General features: G+C 33.6%; 1 protein-coding gene across 3 annotated transcripts in view; it reads left to right on the plus strand.

Annotated features, from left to right (window-relative positions):
• The window catches only part of COL14A1 (collagen type XIV alpha 1 chain), a 251,509-nt gene that overhangs the window by 85,930 nt on the left and 146,700 nt on the right, over positions 1-18,879 (plus strand). For all 3 annotated transcript variants that reach the window (XM_053715323.1, XM_053715321.1, XM_053715322.1), the window contains 2 exons: positions 15,398-15,559; positions 17,719-17,876. In XM_053715323.1, the coding sequence (XP_053571298.1) occupies positions 15,398-15,559; positions 17,719-17,876 (320 nt within the window). The remainder of the gene's footprint in view (positions 1-15,397; positions 15,560-17,718; positions 17,877-18,879) is intronic.

Raw genomic sequence — 18,879 nt, forward strand, 5'->3', positions numbered from 1 at the left:
CACTCATACATACACATATTCATACATTCACATATTCATACATACACACACTCATACATACACATATTCATACATACACACACTCATACATACACACACTTATACATACACATATTCATACATACACATATTCATACATACAAACACTCATACATACACATATTCATACATACACATATTCATACATACACACACTCATACATACACATATTCATACATACACACACTCATACATACACACACTTATACATACACATACTCATACATACACATATTCATACATACACACACTCATACATACACATATTCATACATACACATATTCATACATACACACACTCATACATACACATACTCATACATACACATATTCATACATACACACACTCATACATACACATATTCATACATACACATATTCATACATACACACACTCATACATACTCACACTCATACATACACATATTCATACATACACATATTCATACATACACACACTCATACATACACATATTCATACATACACACACTCATACATACACACACTTACACATACACATATTCATACATACACATATTCATACATACACACACTCATACATACACATATTCATACATACACACACTCATACATACACACACTTATACATACACATATTCATACATACACACAGTCATACATACATATGCATATTTATACATACACACACTCATACATACACACACTCATACATACACATATTTATACATACACACACACACTCATACATACACATATTCATACATACACACACTCATACATACATATATTCATACATACACACACACACTCATACACACACATGTTCATACATACACACACTCATACATACACACACTCATACATACACAAACTCATACATACACACACTCATACATACTCACACTCATACATACACACACTCATACATACTCACACTCATACAAACACACACTCATACATACACACATTCATACATACACACACTCATACATACTCACACTCATACATACACATATTCATACATACACATATTCATACATACACACTCATACATACTCACACTCATACATACACATACTCATACATACTCACACTCATACATACACATATTCATACATACACACACTCAAACATACACATATTCATACATACACACACTCATACATACTCACACTCATACATACTCACACTCATATATACACACACTCATACATACTCACACTCATACATACACTCATACATACACATATTCATACATACACACACTCATACATACACACACTCATACATACACAAACTCATACATACACACACTCATACATACACATATTCATACATACACACACTCATACATACACACACTCATACATACATATATTCATAAATACACACACTCATACATACACACGCTCATACATACACACACTCACTCATACACATATTCATACATACACACATTCATACATACACACACTCATACATACACACACTCATACATACACATATTCATACATACACATATTCATACATACACACACTCATACATACACACACTCATACATACACACACTCATACATACACACACTCATACATACACACACTCATAAATACACACACTCATACATACTCACATTCATACATACACACACTCATACATACACACATTTATACATACACATATTCATAGATACACACACTCATACATACACCTATTCATACATACACACACTCATGCATACACATATTCATACATATACACACTCATTAGGGCCGTCTTTAATATTGATTGGACCCTGGGCAAACATTTTCTTGGCCCCTCACCCACCCACCCACAAACACCAGAGGGAAACACTTGTTGTATTCTGTAGTGTGCATGTAATATATATCACATGCATAAGCTATAGCAGAGCACACAAGTGTCTGATATTATAAAGCACTGAGCCATGTGCCACTTACACTCAGGACACTACTACTAGGGTATAGAGTTGAACACTTGTTGTGTTCTGTAGTGTGTACATAATATATATCACATGCATAAGCTATAGCAGAGCACACAAGTGTCTGATATTATAAAGCACTGAGCTATGTACCACTTACACCCAGGGCACTACTAGGGTATAGAGGAGAGCGCTTGTGTTCTGTAGTCAGTGTGTATGTAATATTATATTACTTGTTGTGTGTTCTGTAGTCAGTGTGTATGTAATATTATATTACTTGTTGTGTGTTCTGTAGTCAGTGTGTATGTAATATTATATTACTTGTTGTGCGTTCTGTAGTCAGTGTGTATGTAATATTATATTACTTGTTGTATGTTCTGTAGTCAGTGTCTATGTAATATTATATTACTTGTTGTGTGTTCTGTAGTCAGTGTTTATGTAATATTATATTACTTGTTGTGTGTGTTCTGTAGTCAGTGTGTATCTAATATTATATTACTTGTTGTGTGTTCTGTAGTCAGTGTGTATGTAATATTATATTACTTGTTGTGTGTTCTGTAGTCAGTGTGTATGTAATATTTTATTACTTGTTGTGTGTTCTGTAATCAGTGTGTATGTAATATTATATTACTTGTGTGTTATGTAGTCAGTGTGTATGTAATATTATATTACTTGTTGTGTGTTCTGTAGTCAGTGTGTATGTAATATTATATTACTTGTTGTGTGTTCTGTAGTCAGTGTGTATGTAATATTATATTACTTGTTGTGTGTTCTGTAATCAGTGTGTATGTAATATTATATTACTTGTAGTGTGTTCTGTAGTCAGCCTGTATGTAATATTATATTACTTGTGTGTTCTGTAGTCAGTGTGTATGTAATATTATATTACTTGTGTGTTCTGTAGTCAGTGTGTATGTAATATTATATTACTTGTTGTGTGTTCTGTAGTCAGTGTGTATGTAATATTATATTACTTGTTGTGTTTTCTGTAGTCAGTGTGTATGTAATATTATATTACTTGTGTTTTCTCTAGTCAGTGTGTATGTAATATTATATTACTTGTTGTGTGTTCTGTAGTCAGCCAGCGTGTATGTAATATTATATTACTTGTTGTGTGTTCTGTAGTCAGTTTGTATGTAATTTTATATTACTTGTTGTGTGTTCTGTAGTCAGTGTGTATGTAATATTATATTACTTGTTGTGTGTTCTGTAGTCAGTGTGTATGTAATATTATATTATTCATACATACACACACTCATACATACTCACACTCATACATACTCACACTCATACATACACACACTCATACATACACATATTCATACATACCCACACTCATACATACACACGCTCATACATACACACGCTCATACATACACACGCTCATACATACACACACTCACTCATACACATATTCATACATACACACATTCATACATACACACACTCATACATACACACACTCATACATACACATATTCATACATACACATATTCATACATACACACACTCATACATACACACACTCATACATACACACACTCATACATACACACACTCATAAATACACATATTCATACATACACACACTCATACATACACACATTTATACATACACATATTCATAGATACACACACTCATACATACACACATTTATACATACACATATTCATACATACACACACTCATACATACACATATTCATACATACACATATTCATACATACACACACTCATACATACACACACTCATACATGCACATATTCATACATACACACACTCATACATACACACACTCATACATACACACACTCATACATACACACACTCATAAATACACATATTCATACATACACACACTCATACATACACACATTTATACATACACATATTCATAGATACACACACTCATACATACACACATTTATACATACACATATTCATACATACACACAATCATACATACACACATTTATACATACACCTATTCATACATACACACACTCATACATACAGATATTCATACATACACATATTCATACATACACACACTCATACATACACACACTCATACATGCACATATTCATACATACACACACTCATACATACACACACTCATACATACACATATTCATACATATACACACTCATTAGCGCTGTCTTTAATATTGATTGGACCCTGGGCAAACATTTTCTTGGCCCCTCACCCACCCACCCACCCACCCACCCACAAACACCAGAGGGAAACACTTGTTGTATTCTGTAGTGTGCATGTAATATATATCACATGCATAAGCTATAGCAGAGCACACAAGTGTCTGATATTATAAAGCACTGAGCCATGTGCCACTTACACTCAAGACACTACTACTAGGGTATAGAGGGGAACACTTGTTGTGTTCTGTAGTGTGTACATAATATATATCACATGCATAAGCTATAGCAGAGCACACAAGTGTCTGATATTATAAAGCACTAAGCTATGTACCACTTACACCCAGGGCACTACTAGGGTATAGAGTAGAGCACTTGTGTTCTGTTGTGTATATGTAATATATATCACATGCATAAGCTATAGCAGAGCACACAAGTGTCTGATATTATAAAGCACTAAGCTATGTACCACTTACACCCAGGGCACTACTAGGGTATAGAGGAGAGCGCTTGTGTTCTGTAGTCAGTGTGTATGTAATATTATATTACTTGTTGTGTGTTCTGTAGTCAGTGTGTATGTAATATTATATTACTTGTTGTGTGTTCTGTAGTCAGTGTGTATGTAATATTATATTACTTGTTGTGTGTTCTGTAGTCAGTGTGTATGTAATATTATATTACTTGTTGTGCGTTCTGTAGTCAGTGTGTATGTAATATTATATTACTTGTTGTGTGTTCTGTAGTCAGTGTGTATGTAATATTATATTACTTGTTGTGTGTTCTGTAGTCAGTGTGTATGTAATATTATATTACTTGTTGTGTGTGTTCTGTAGTCAGTGTGTATCTAATATTATATTACTTGTTGTGTGTTCTGTAGTCAGTGTGTATGTAATATTATATTACTTGTTGTGTGTTCTGTAGTCAGTGTGTATGTAATATTTTATTACTTGTTGTGTGTTCTGTAATCAGTGTGTATGTAATATTATATTACTTGTGTGTTCTGTAGTCAGTGTGTATGTAATATTATATTACTTGTTGTGTGTTCTGTAGTCAGTGTGTATGTAATATTATATTACTTGTTGTGTGTTCTGTAGTCAGTGTGTATGTAATATTATATTACTTGTTGTGTGTTCTGTAGTCAGTGTGTATGTAATATTATATTACTTGTTGTGTGTTCTGTAATCAGTGTGTATGTAATATTATATTACTTGTAGTGTGTTCTGTAGTCAGCCTGTATGTAATATTATATTACTTGTGTGTTCTGTAGTCAGTGTGTATGTAATATTATATTACTTGTGTGTTCTGTAGTCAGTGTGTATGTAATATTATATTACTTGTTGTGTTTTCTGTAGTCAGTGTGTATGTAATATTATATTACTTGTTGTGTTTTCTGTAGTCAGTGTGTATGTAATATTATATTACTTGTTGTGTGTTCTGTAGTCAGCCAGCGTGTATGTAATATTATATTACTTGTTGTGTGTTCTGTAGTCAGTTTGTATGTAATTTTATATTACTTGTTGTGTGTTCTGTAGTCAGTGTGTATGTAATATTATATTACTTGTTGTGTGTTCTGTAGTCAGTGTGTATGTAATTTTATATTACTTGTTGTGTGTTCTGTAGTCAGTGTGTATGTAATATTATATTACTTGTGTGTTCTGTAGTCAGTGTGTATGTAATATTATATTACTTGTTGTGTGTTCTGTAGTCAGTGTGTATGTAATATTATATTACTTGTGTGTTCTGTAGTCAGTGTGTATGTAATATTATATTACTTGTTGTGTGTTCTGTAGTCAGTGTGTATGTAATATTATATTACTTGTTGTGTGTTCTGTAGTCAGTGTGTATGTAATATTATATTACTTGTTGTGTGTTCTGTAATCAGTGTGTATGTAATATTATATTACTTGTAGTGTGTTCTGTAGTCAGCCTGTATGTAATATTATATTACTTGTGTGTTCTGTAGTCAGTGTGTATGTAATATTATATTACTTGTGTGTTCTGTAGTCAGTGTGTATGTAATATTATATTACTTGTTGTGTGTTCTGTAGTCAGTGTGTATGTAATATTATATTACTTGTTGTGTTTTCTGTAGTCAGTGTGTATGTAATATTATATTACTTGTGTTTTCTCTAGTCAGTGTGTATGTAATATTATATTACTTGTTGTGTGTTCTGTAGTCAGCCAGCGTGTATGTAATATTATATTACTTGTTGTGTGTTCTGTAGTCAGTTTGTATGTAATTTTATATTACTTGTTGTGTGTTCTGTAGTCAGTGTGTATGTAATATTATATTACTTGTTGTGTGTTCTGTAGTCAGTGTGTATGTAATATTATATTATTCATACATACACACACTCATACATACTCACACTCATACATACTCACACTCATACATACACACACTCATACATACACATATTCATACATACCCACACTCATACATACACACACTCATACATACACAAACTCATACATACACACACTCATACATACACATATTCATACATACACACACTCATACATACACACACTCATACATACACATATTCATAAATACACACACTCATACATACACACGCTCATACATACACACACTCACTCATACACATATTCATACATACACACATTCATACATACACACACTCATACATACACACACTCATACATACACATATTCATACATACACACACTCATACATACACACACTCATACATACACATATTCATACATACACATATTCATACATACACACACTCATACATACACACACTCATACATACACACACTCATACATACACACACTCATAAATACACATATTCATACATACACACACTCATACATACACACATTTATACATACACATATTCATAGATACACACACTCATACATACACCTATTCATACATACACACACTCATACATACACATATTCATACATACACACATTTATACATACACATATTCATAGATACACACACTCATACATACACCTATTCATACATACACACACTCATACATACACACACTCATACATACACATATTCATACATACACACATTCATACATACACACACTCATACATACACACACTCATACATACACATATTCATACATACACATATTCATACATACACACACTCATACATACACACACTCATACATACACACACTCATAAATACACATATTCATACATACACACACTCATACATACACACATTTATACATACACATATTCATAGATACACACACTCATACATACACATATTCATACATACACACAATCATACATACACACATTTATACATACACCTATTCATACATACACACACTCACTCATACACATATTCATACATACACATATTCATACATACACACACTCATACATACACACACTCATACATACACATATTCATACATACACATACTCATACATACACACACTCATACATACACATATTCATACATATACACACTCATTAGGGCTGTCTTTAATATTGATTGGACCCTGGGCAAACATTTTCTTGGCCCCTCACCCACAAACACCAGAGGGAAACACTTGTTGTATTCTGTAGTGTGCATGTAATATATATCACATGCATAAGCTATAGCAGAGCACACAAGTGTCTGATATTATAAAGCACTGAGCCATGTGCCACTTACACTCAGGACACTACTACTAGGGTATAGAGGGGAACACTTGTTGTGTTCTGTAGTGTGTACATAATATATATCACATGCATAAGCTATAGCAGAGCACACAAGTGTCTGATATTATAAAGCACTAAGCTATGTACCACTTACACCCAGGGCACTACTAGGGTATAGAGTAGAGCACTTGTGTTCTGTTGTGTATATGTAATATATATCACATGCATAAGCTATAGCAGAGCACACAAGTGTCTGATATTATAAAGCACTAAGCTATGTACCACTTACACCCAGGGCACTACTAGGGTATAGAGGAGAGCGCTTGTGTTCTGTAGTCAGTGTGTATGTAATATTATATTACTTGTTGTGTGTTCTGTAGTCAGTGTGTATGTAATATTATATTACTTGTTGTGTGTTCTGTAGTCAGTGTGTATGTAATATTATATTACTTGTTGTGCGTTCTGTAGTCAGTGTGTATGTAATATTATATTACTTGTTGTGTGTTCTGTAGTCAGTGTGTATGTAATATTATATTACTTGTTGTGTGTTCTGTAGTCAGTGTGTATGTAATATTTTATTACTTGTTGTGTGTTCTGTAATCAGTGTGTATGTAATATTATATTACTTGTGTGTTCTGTAGTCAGTGTGTATGTAATATTATATTACTTGTTGTGTGTTCTGTAGTCAGTGTGTATGTAATATTATATTACTTGTTGTGTGTTCTGTAGTCAGTGTGTATGTAATATTATATTACTTGTGTGTTCTGTAGTCAGTGTGTATGTAATATTATATTACTTGTTGTGTGTTCTGTAATCAGTGTGTATGTAATATTATATTACTTGTTGTGTGTTCTGTAGTCAGTGTGTATGTAATATTTTATTACTTGTTGTGTGTTCTGTAATCAGTGTGTATGTAATATTATATTACTTGTGTGTTATGTAGTCAGTGTGTATGTAATATTATATTACTTGTTGTGTGTTCTGTAGTCAGTGTGTATGTAATATTATATTACTTGTTGTGTGTTCTGTAGTCAGTGTGTATGTAATATTATATTACTTGTTGTGTGTTCTGTAATCAGTGTGTATGTAATATTATATTACTTGTAGTGTGTTCTGTAGTCAGCCTGTATGTAATATTATATTACTTGTGTGTTCTGTAGTCAGTGTGTATGTAATATTATATTACTTGTGTGTTCTGTAGTCAGTGTGTATGTAATATTATATTACTTGTTGTGTGTTCTGTAGTCAGTGTGTATGTAATATTATATTACTTGTTGTGTTTTCTGTAGTCAGTGTGTATGTAATATTATATTACTTGTGTTTTCTGTAGTCAGTGTGTATGTAATATTATATTACTTGTTGTGTGTTCTGTAGTCAGCCAGCGTGTATGTAATATTATATTACTTGTTGTGTGTTCTGTAGTCAGTTTGTATGTAATTTTATATTACTTGTTGTGTGTTCTGTAGTCAGTGTGTATGTAATATTATATTACTTGTTGTGTGTTCTGTAGTCAGTGTGTATGTAATATTATATTATTCATACATACACACACTCATACATACTCACACTCATACATACTCACACTCATACATACACACACTCATACATACACATATTCATACATACCCACACTCATACATACACACGCTCATACATACACACGCTCATACATACACACGCTCATACATACACACACTCACTCATACACATATTCATACATACACACATTCATACATACACACACTCATACATACACACACTCATACATGCACATATTCATACATACACATATTCATACATACACACACTCATACATACACACACTCATACATACACACACTCATACATACACACACTCATAAATACACATATTCATACATACACACACTCATACATACACACATTTATACATACACATATTCATAGATACACACACTTATACATACACACATTTATACATACACATATTCATACATACACACAATCATACATACACACATTTATACATACACCTATTCATACATACACACACTCATACATACACATATTCATACATACACATATTCATACATACACACACTCATACATACACACACTCATACATGCACATATTCATACATACACACACTCATACATACACACACTCATACATACACATATTCATACATATACACACTCATTAGGGCTGTCTTTAATATTGATTGGACCCTGGGCAAACATTTTCTTGGCCCCTCACCCACCCACCCACCCACAAACACCAGAGGGAAACACTTGTTGTATTCTGTAGTGTGCATGTAATATATATCACATGCATAAGCTATAGCAGAGCACACAAGTGTCTGATATTATAAAGCACTGAGCCATGTGCCACTTACACTCAGGACACTACTACTAGGGTATAGAGGGGAACACTTGTTGTGTTCTGTAGTGTGTACATAATATATATCACATGCATAAGCTATAGCAGAGCACACAAGTGTCTGATATTATAAAGCACTAAGCTATGTACCACTTACACCCAGGGCACTACTAGGGTATAGAGTAGAGCACTTGTGTTCTGTTGTGTATATGTAATATATATCACATGCATAAGCTATAGCAGAGCACACAAGTGTCTGATATTATAAAGCACTAAGCTATGTACCACTTACACCCAGGGCACTACTAGGGTATAGAGGAGAGCGCTTGTGTTCTGTAGTCAGTGTGTATGTAATATTATATTACTTGTTGTGTGTTCTGTAGTCAGTGTGTATGTAATATTATATTACTTGTTGTGTGTTCTGTAGTCAGTGTGTATGTAATATTATATTACTTGTTGTGCGTTCTGTAGTCAGTGTGTATGTAATATTATATTACTTGTTGTGTGTTCTGTAGTCAGTGTGTATGTAATATTATATTACTTGTTGTGTGTTCTGTAGTCAGTGTGTATGTAATATTTTATTACTTGTTGTGTGTTCTGTAATCAGTGTGTATGTAATATTATATTACTTGTGTGTTCTGTAGTCAGTGTGTATGTAATATTATATTACTTGTTGTGTGTTCTGTAGTCAGTGTGTATGTAATATTATATTACTTGTTGTGTGTTCTGTAGTCAGTGTGTATGTAATATTATATTACTTGTGTGTTCTGTAGTCAGTGTGTATGTAATATTATATTACTTGTTGTGTGTTCTGTAATCAGTGTGTATGTAATATTATATTACTTGTAGTGTGTTCTGTAGTCAGCCTGTATGTAATATTATATTACTTGTGTGTTCTGTAGTCAGTGTGTATGTAATATTATATTACTTGTGTGTTCTGTAGTCAGTGTGTATGTAATATTATATTACTTGTTGTGTTTTCTGTAGTCAGTGTGTATGTAATATTATATTACTTGTTGTGTTTTCTGTAGTCAGTGTGTATGTAATATTATATTACTTGTTGTGTGTTCTGTAGTCAGCCAGCGTGTATGTAATATTATATTACTTGTTGTGTGTTCTGTAGTCAGTTTGTATGTAATTTTATATTACTTGTTGTGTGTTCTGTAGTCAGTGTGTATGTAATATTATATTACTTGTTGTGTGTTCTGTAGTCAGTGTGTATGTAATTTTATATTACTTGTTGTGTGTTCTGTAGTCAGTGTGTATGTAATATTATATTACTTGTTGTGTGTTCTGTAGTCAGTGTGTATGTAATATTATATTACTTGTTGTGTGTTCTGTAGTCAGTGTGTATGTAATATTATATTACATACATACTGACTACAGAACACAACAAGCGCTCCCCTCTATACCCTCCCTGGTAGTGCCCATGGCATAAGTGGCACAGAGCTCAGTGCTTTATAATATCACACACTTGTGTGCTACTGCTCTGTTATAGCTTATGCCTGTGATATATATTACATACACACTCACTACAGAACACAACAAGCGCTCCCCTCTATACCCTCCCTGGTAATGCCCTGGGTATAAGTGGCACGTAGCTCAGTGCTTTATTCTAATATCACACACTTGAGTGCTACTGCTCTGCTACAGCTTAGTAATATATATCACATCATGCATAAGCTATAGAGGAGCAGTAGCACACAAGTGTGTGATATTATAAAGCACTGAGCCATGTGCCACTTATGCCCATGGCACTACCAGGTTGGGTACAGAGGGGAGTGCTTGTTGTGTTCTTTAGTCACTGTGTATGTGATATAGGTCACATCATGCATAAGCTATAACAGAACAGTAGCACACAAGTGTTTGATATTATAAATCACTGAGCTATGCCACTTTTGCCCGGGGCACTACCAGGGAGGGTATAGAGGGGAGCGCTTGTTGTGTTCTTTAGTCACTGTGTATGTAATATAATATTACATACACACTGACTACAGAACACACAACAAGTAATATAATATTACATACACACTGACTACAGAACACACAACAAGTAATATAATATTACATACACACTGACTACAGAACACACAACAAGTAATATAATATTACATACACACTGACTACAGAACACACAACAAGTAATATAATATTACATACACACTGACTACAGAACACACAACAAGTAATATAATATTACATACACACTGACTACAGAACACACAACAAGTAATATAATATTACATACACACTGACTACAGAACACACAACAAGTAATATAATATTACATACACGCTGACTACAGAACACACAAGTAATATAATATTACATACACGCTGACTACAGAACACACAAGTAATATAATATTACATACACGCTGACTACAGAACACACAAGTAATATAATATTACATACACGCTGACTACAGAACACACAAGTAATATAATATTACATGCACGCTGACTACAGAACACACAAGTAATATAATATTACATGCACACTGACTACAGAACACACAAGTAATATAATATTACATACACGCTGACTACAGAACACACAACAAGTAATATAATATTACATACACACTGACTACAGAACACACAAGTAATATAATATTACATACACACTGACTATAGAACACACAAGTAATATAATATTACATACACACTGACTACAGAACATACAAGTAATATAATATTACATACACACTGACTACAGAACACACAAGTAATATAATATTACATACACACTGACTATAGAACACACAAGTAATATAATATTACATACACACTGACTACAGAACACACAAGTAATATAATATTACATACACACTGACTACAGAACACACAACAAGTAATATAATATTACATACACACTGACTACAGAACACACAAGTAATATAATATTACATACACACTGACTACAGAACACACAACAAGTAATATAATATTACATACACACTGACTACAGAACACACAAGTAATATAATATTACATACACGCTGACTACAGAACACACAACAAGTAATATATTACATACACGCTGACTACAGAACACACAACAAGTAATATAATATTACATACACCCTGACTATAGAACACACAAGTAATATAATATTACATACACACTGACTACAGAACACACAAGTAATATAATATTACATACACGCTGACTACAGAATACACAAGTAATATATTACATACACGCTGACTACAGAACACACAACAAGTAATATAATATTACATACACACTGACTATAGAACACACAAGTAATATAATATTACATACAAACTGACTACAGAACACACAACAAGTAATATAATATTACATACACACTGACTACAGAACACACAACAACAAGTAATATAATATTTCATACACACTGACTACAGAACACACAACAAGTAATATAATATTACATACACACTGACTACAGAACACACAACAAGTAATATAATATTACATACACACTGACTACAGAACACACAACAAGTAATATAATATTACATACACACTGACTACAGAACACACAAGTAATATAATATTACATACACACTGACTACAGAACACACAACAAGTTATATAATATTACATACACACTGACTACAGAACACACAACAAGTAATATAATATTACATACACACTGACTACAGAACACACAACAAGTAATATAATATTACATACACACTGACTACAGAACACACAACAAGTAATATAATATTACATACACACTGACTACAGAACACACAACAAGTAATATAATATTACATACACACTGACTACAGAACACACAACAAGTAATATAATATTACATACACACTGACTACAGAACACACAACAAGTAATATAATATTACATACACACTGACTACAGAACACATAACAAGTAATGTAATATTACATACACACTGACTACAGAACACACAACAAGTAATATAATATTACATACACACTGACTACAGAACACATAACAAGTAATGTAATATTACATACACACTGACTACAGAACACACAACAAGTAATATAATATTACATACACACTGACTACAGAACACACAACAAGTAATATAATATTACATACACACTGACTACAGAACACACAACAAGTAATATAATATTACATACACACTGACTACAGAACACACAACAAGTAATATAATATTACATACACACTGACTACAGAACACACAACAAGTAATATAATATTACATACACACTGACTACAGAACACACAACAAGTAATATAATATTACATACACACTGACTACAGAACACACAACAAGTAATATAATATTACATACACACTGACTACAGAACACACAACAAGTAAAATAATATTACATACACACTGACTACAGAACACACAACAAGTAATATAATATTACATACACACTGACTACAGAACACACAACAAATAATATAATATTACATACACACTGACTACAGAACACACAACAAGTAATATAATATTACATACACACTGACTACAGAACAAAGGAGAAAACATCAATGTTGCATCTCCTAAATCCACTTCTTTTCTCTGTAAAAGTCTCAACGCTGTACAGTGCTATATGCTGCGCTAAGGTATTAGACAAGTTTGAAATTTATAAAAAATAAATGAATAAACATGGTACAACCAGCATGAGGCGTGCCCAACACAAGGCCAAGTGCGATGCACCTATCTAATCCACCTAGTGCCGGCCCTGGTGTGAGGGCTGAAAGGTTTTAGCTCTTGCTAATTGGTGGCTAAATGCTGCCACCAATCAGCAAGCACTATCCAGGGTGCTGAACCAAAAATGGGCCGACTCGTCAACATACATTCATGCTTTTCCAAATAAAGATAACAAGAGAACAAATATATATTGATAATAGTAGTAAATTAGAAAGTTGATTAAAATTGGATGCTCTATCTGAATCACGAAAGAAAAATTTGGGTTCAGTGTCCCTTTAACTTTAGAAAAATTCACTATAATTAGTTTAAATAAAGGTTAGTTATTACAAGTATATAACCTAGAAACATCAAGGGTAGGCTAACAAACAGAAAGATATTCCCAACATTTACATAAATAAAATCTGTGGATTCAAATATGAATAAAAAATTTTTGGTAAGATAATGATCAGGCTAGATGGGGGTCTCGATTCTAACATTGAAATATTATTCTATAAGAGCTATTGTGCAGATAATAAGTATATGAAACAAACCCAACTACCATTTGTTACTGTGTTATTTTATATATATATATATATATAACACTTTTTTATGTTTTTAAGGTGTAAAAAACGCAGATGAAAATGAATTGAGGGCGATCGCCTCTGAACCAGACAGCACCCACGTTTACAATGTCGCTGATTTCAATGCCATGAACAGTATTGTTGAAGGCCTTACAAAAACTGTATGTACCCGTGTGGAAGAACAAGAAATTGAAATCAAAGGTGAATGAATAATTCAGCTCATATATCTGGCAATTGGTCAAAAACACAAGCCTTATAAATACTGAAGATTTATTACTTTAATTTTTATGTTTTATGAAATGAAATGGGTGTGTGCGTATGTTATAGGTTCCCCAGGCAATAATGGCATAAACTAGCAATATATCAACCAGAAAATAACACAAATGCAAACGTAAAGTTATATCGTCTTTTTTTAATGGGACGTTTTAAGGGACAGTCTACTCCAGAATTTTTATTGTTTAAAAAGATAGATAAACTTTTATTACCCATTCCCCAGTTTTGCATAACCAACACGTTTATATTACTATACTTTTTACCTTGTATCTAAGCCTCTGCAGACTGCCCCCTTATTTCAGTTCTTTTGATAGACTTGCATTTTAGCCAATCAGTGCCCTCTCATAAGTAACTTCATGGGCAAGAGCACAATGCTATCTATATGGCACACATAAACACCCTTTAGCTGTGAATAACTGTCAAATGCATTCAGATAAGAGACGACCTTCAAGGGTTTAGAAATTAGCATATGAGCCTACCTAGGTTTAGCTTTCAGCTAAGAATACAAAGAGAACAAGCCCAATTTGAAGCCAAAAGTAAATTGGAAAGTTGTTTAAAATTACATGCTCTATCTGAATCATGAAAATTTATTTTTTACTAGACTAGTGATGTGTTTACAAAGTAAATATGCTGAAAGCAAAATTTGCAATGTTTTGCAATCCATAGATGCACTTCTTGATAAACTTCTTCAGTATTGTTTATCTTGACTGCTTTGCTGTTTCAAGTTAGGAACAGATATAAATTAGTTCCTTCACATATCATGTAATCAACATTGCATGTGCACTAGTTATTTAAGGGAATTGCATGCACAGTTTTAGCAAACACGCTTAGCGGACATATTTGAAAGTACTATTCGACGCATGTGCAGATCGGCTGACATTATCAATACAGTGCCGCTGAATTGTTTGGCGTTTGTTTTACTTTCTGTCTATGTAGAGAGGACAGTGGAGCCTGAATATGCACAGAGTATTAATGCGCTGCGCATGCGAGCCGCTATGATGTTTCTACCAAGGTAGAGCCTTATTATAGAGCCCACATAATGAGTCTAATAATGGGTTTGGCACAATAAGAATGTTGCAGGACATATTACAAGAAAACAAGAGTAAACATTTAATAGTTACAAATTACAAATATCTTTAACATATATAATGTGGACAGGGGCGTGCATATTTGCCCCTGTCCGCCCAGCTTCTCCTCTGGTGGACAGCAAACCATTGCCCGCATTTACTATTACAAACAAGCGCAGCTGTGCAATGAAATTCTCAACCTAAGAGGAGGAGAACAGGGCAGGGAAGCCGCACTGTGATGACTCCTACTTGATAAATCCTGAATGCAGATTTGCTTGTGCGAACCTGAAGTCAAAGTGGAGAAAAGGGCTTGAGAAATTAAGACGATAGTAGTTTTAAAAAAAAAAAATTTTTTTGTTTCCTGTCCCTTTAAATAGCAGCTTAAATCTTCTTTGCTATACTAAAAATTCTTTGCTATACTAAAAATTCTTTGCTATACTAAAATTCTCAAAGTGTTGACAAATGGATTGAACATAGCAATCCTTGGGTGTGTTTAATATTTTCATACGTATTTTAAAAATGTCTTTGCTTTTTGCTTCTTGTCAGAGCCCTACAAGAAGGAGGAGGGTTTTGTAGGAAGGTTTATCTGATGTCATAAAAATTCTAGGCTACTAAATAGAAAGATAAGACGGAGTTAAATTTGCTCATGTCCAGAACTGACAGAGTAAAAACATAGGTTTCCAAAATTCTCCACTCTTATCACACTGGGGGCAGGGCTACACTGAGAATTTATAAGTGCAATTTCTTTTCAAGAAACCAAGTAAGTTGTTTGCTGTTTTATTACACAATATGTTCCTTTTTATGTTTACTTTGATTTCACATATTTGCTTTTACCAAAGGAGCATTGTTTAATATCCCTATCATTAAACAGTCAAAAAACACCTTTAGTTGAGATCAAAGTTTCTGCAATTCTTATACATATTTATTAGAACAGGATCCATTGTAATTTATCAAGTAAGTTCTGAAGCAACAGAAGGAACAGAATCACTTAAAATTATCTAATTCTTCTGTTTTTTTCAGGAGGGACTGCCACAGTTGTCACCATTGGAAATCCCTCTGAACTTGTTACATCAGAAGTTACAGCCAGGGGATTTCGTGTCAGCTGGTCCCATGCTCCAGGAAATGTGGAAAAATATAGAGTTGTTTATTATCCAACCAAAGGAGGACAACCAGAAGAGGTAAGAAAAAAGTGTCTCCAAAAGTACATATTGCTCATGTTAAAACAGTTATCACAACATGTACTGCATTAAAACCTTTAAATATTATGTTATAACTGCAAATCACACACTGAAACCTAGTTGTATGGTCTGTTGACACCATGGCCTCTAGTTATCAACGTGTCTACTTACCTGCCATCGCCGGCCCCAATACGCCCGCCTAAGCTCGCCTCACATCGCCGCCGCGGACCTGAATACGCTCGCCAAAGTTATCAATAAAGCTGTCAAAAAGCCGCGCACCAAGTACGGGGCGATGAGCAGCGATCATCAGATCTCGCTGCTCTTTGGCTTTTTCACAGCTTTATTGATACCCCTGTCACTAAGCACTCACACTATACTATACTATACTGTTCTACCCCCTATACCGGCACCCCCCGAGCCCCCCGCAACTAAATACAGTTATTAACCCCTAAACCGCCGCTCCTAGACCCCGCCGCAACTATAATAAATCTATTAACCCCTTAACCGTATATATAAATATAATTATTAGTAATATTGTAGCTATCTTAGGGTTTATTTTATAGGTAAGTATTTAGTTTTAAATAGGATTAGATTAGTTAATAAGAGTAATTTTATTTAGATTTATTAAAATAATATTTAAGTTAGGGGGGTGTTAGGGTTAGACTTAGGTTTAGGGGTTAATTAGTTTAATATAGATGGTGGCGGTACAGGGGGGGCAGTATAGGGGTTAATAAATTTATTATAGGTGGCGACGGTGTAGGGGGGCAGATTAGGGGTTAATAAGTTTAATATAGGTTGCGGCGGGGTCCGGGAGCGGTGGTTTAGGGGTTAAACAATTTATTTAGTTGCGGCGGGGTATGGGATCGGCAGGATAGGGATTAATAAATTTATTATACGTGGCGGTGGTATAGGGGGGGCAGGATAGGGGTTAATAGGTATTATGTAGGTGGCGGCGGGGTCCGGGAGTGGCGGTTTAGGGGTTAATAAGTTTATTAGAGTGGCG

Source organism: Bombina bombina, chromosome 5 (genome assembly GCF_027579735.1).
Source record: "Bombina bombina isolate aBomBom1 chromosome 5, aBomBom1.pri, whole genome shotgun sequence".
Classification (NCBI taxonomy): domain Eukaryota; kingdom Metazoa; phylum Chordata; class Amphibia; order Anura; family Bombinatoridae; genus Bombina; species Bombina bombina.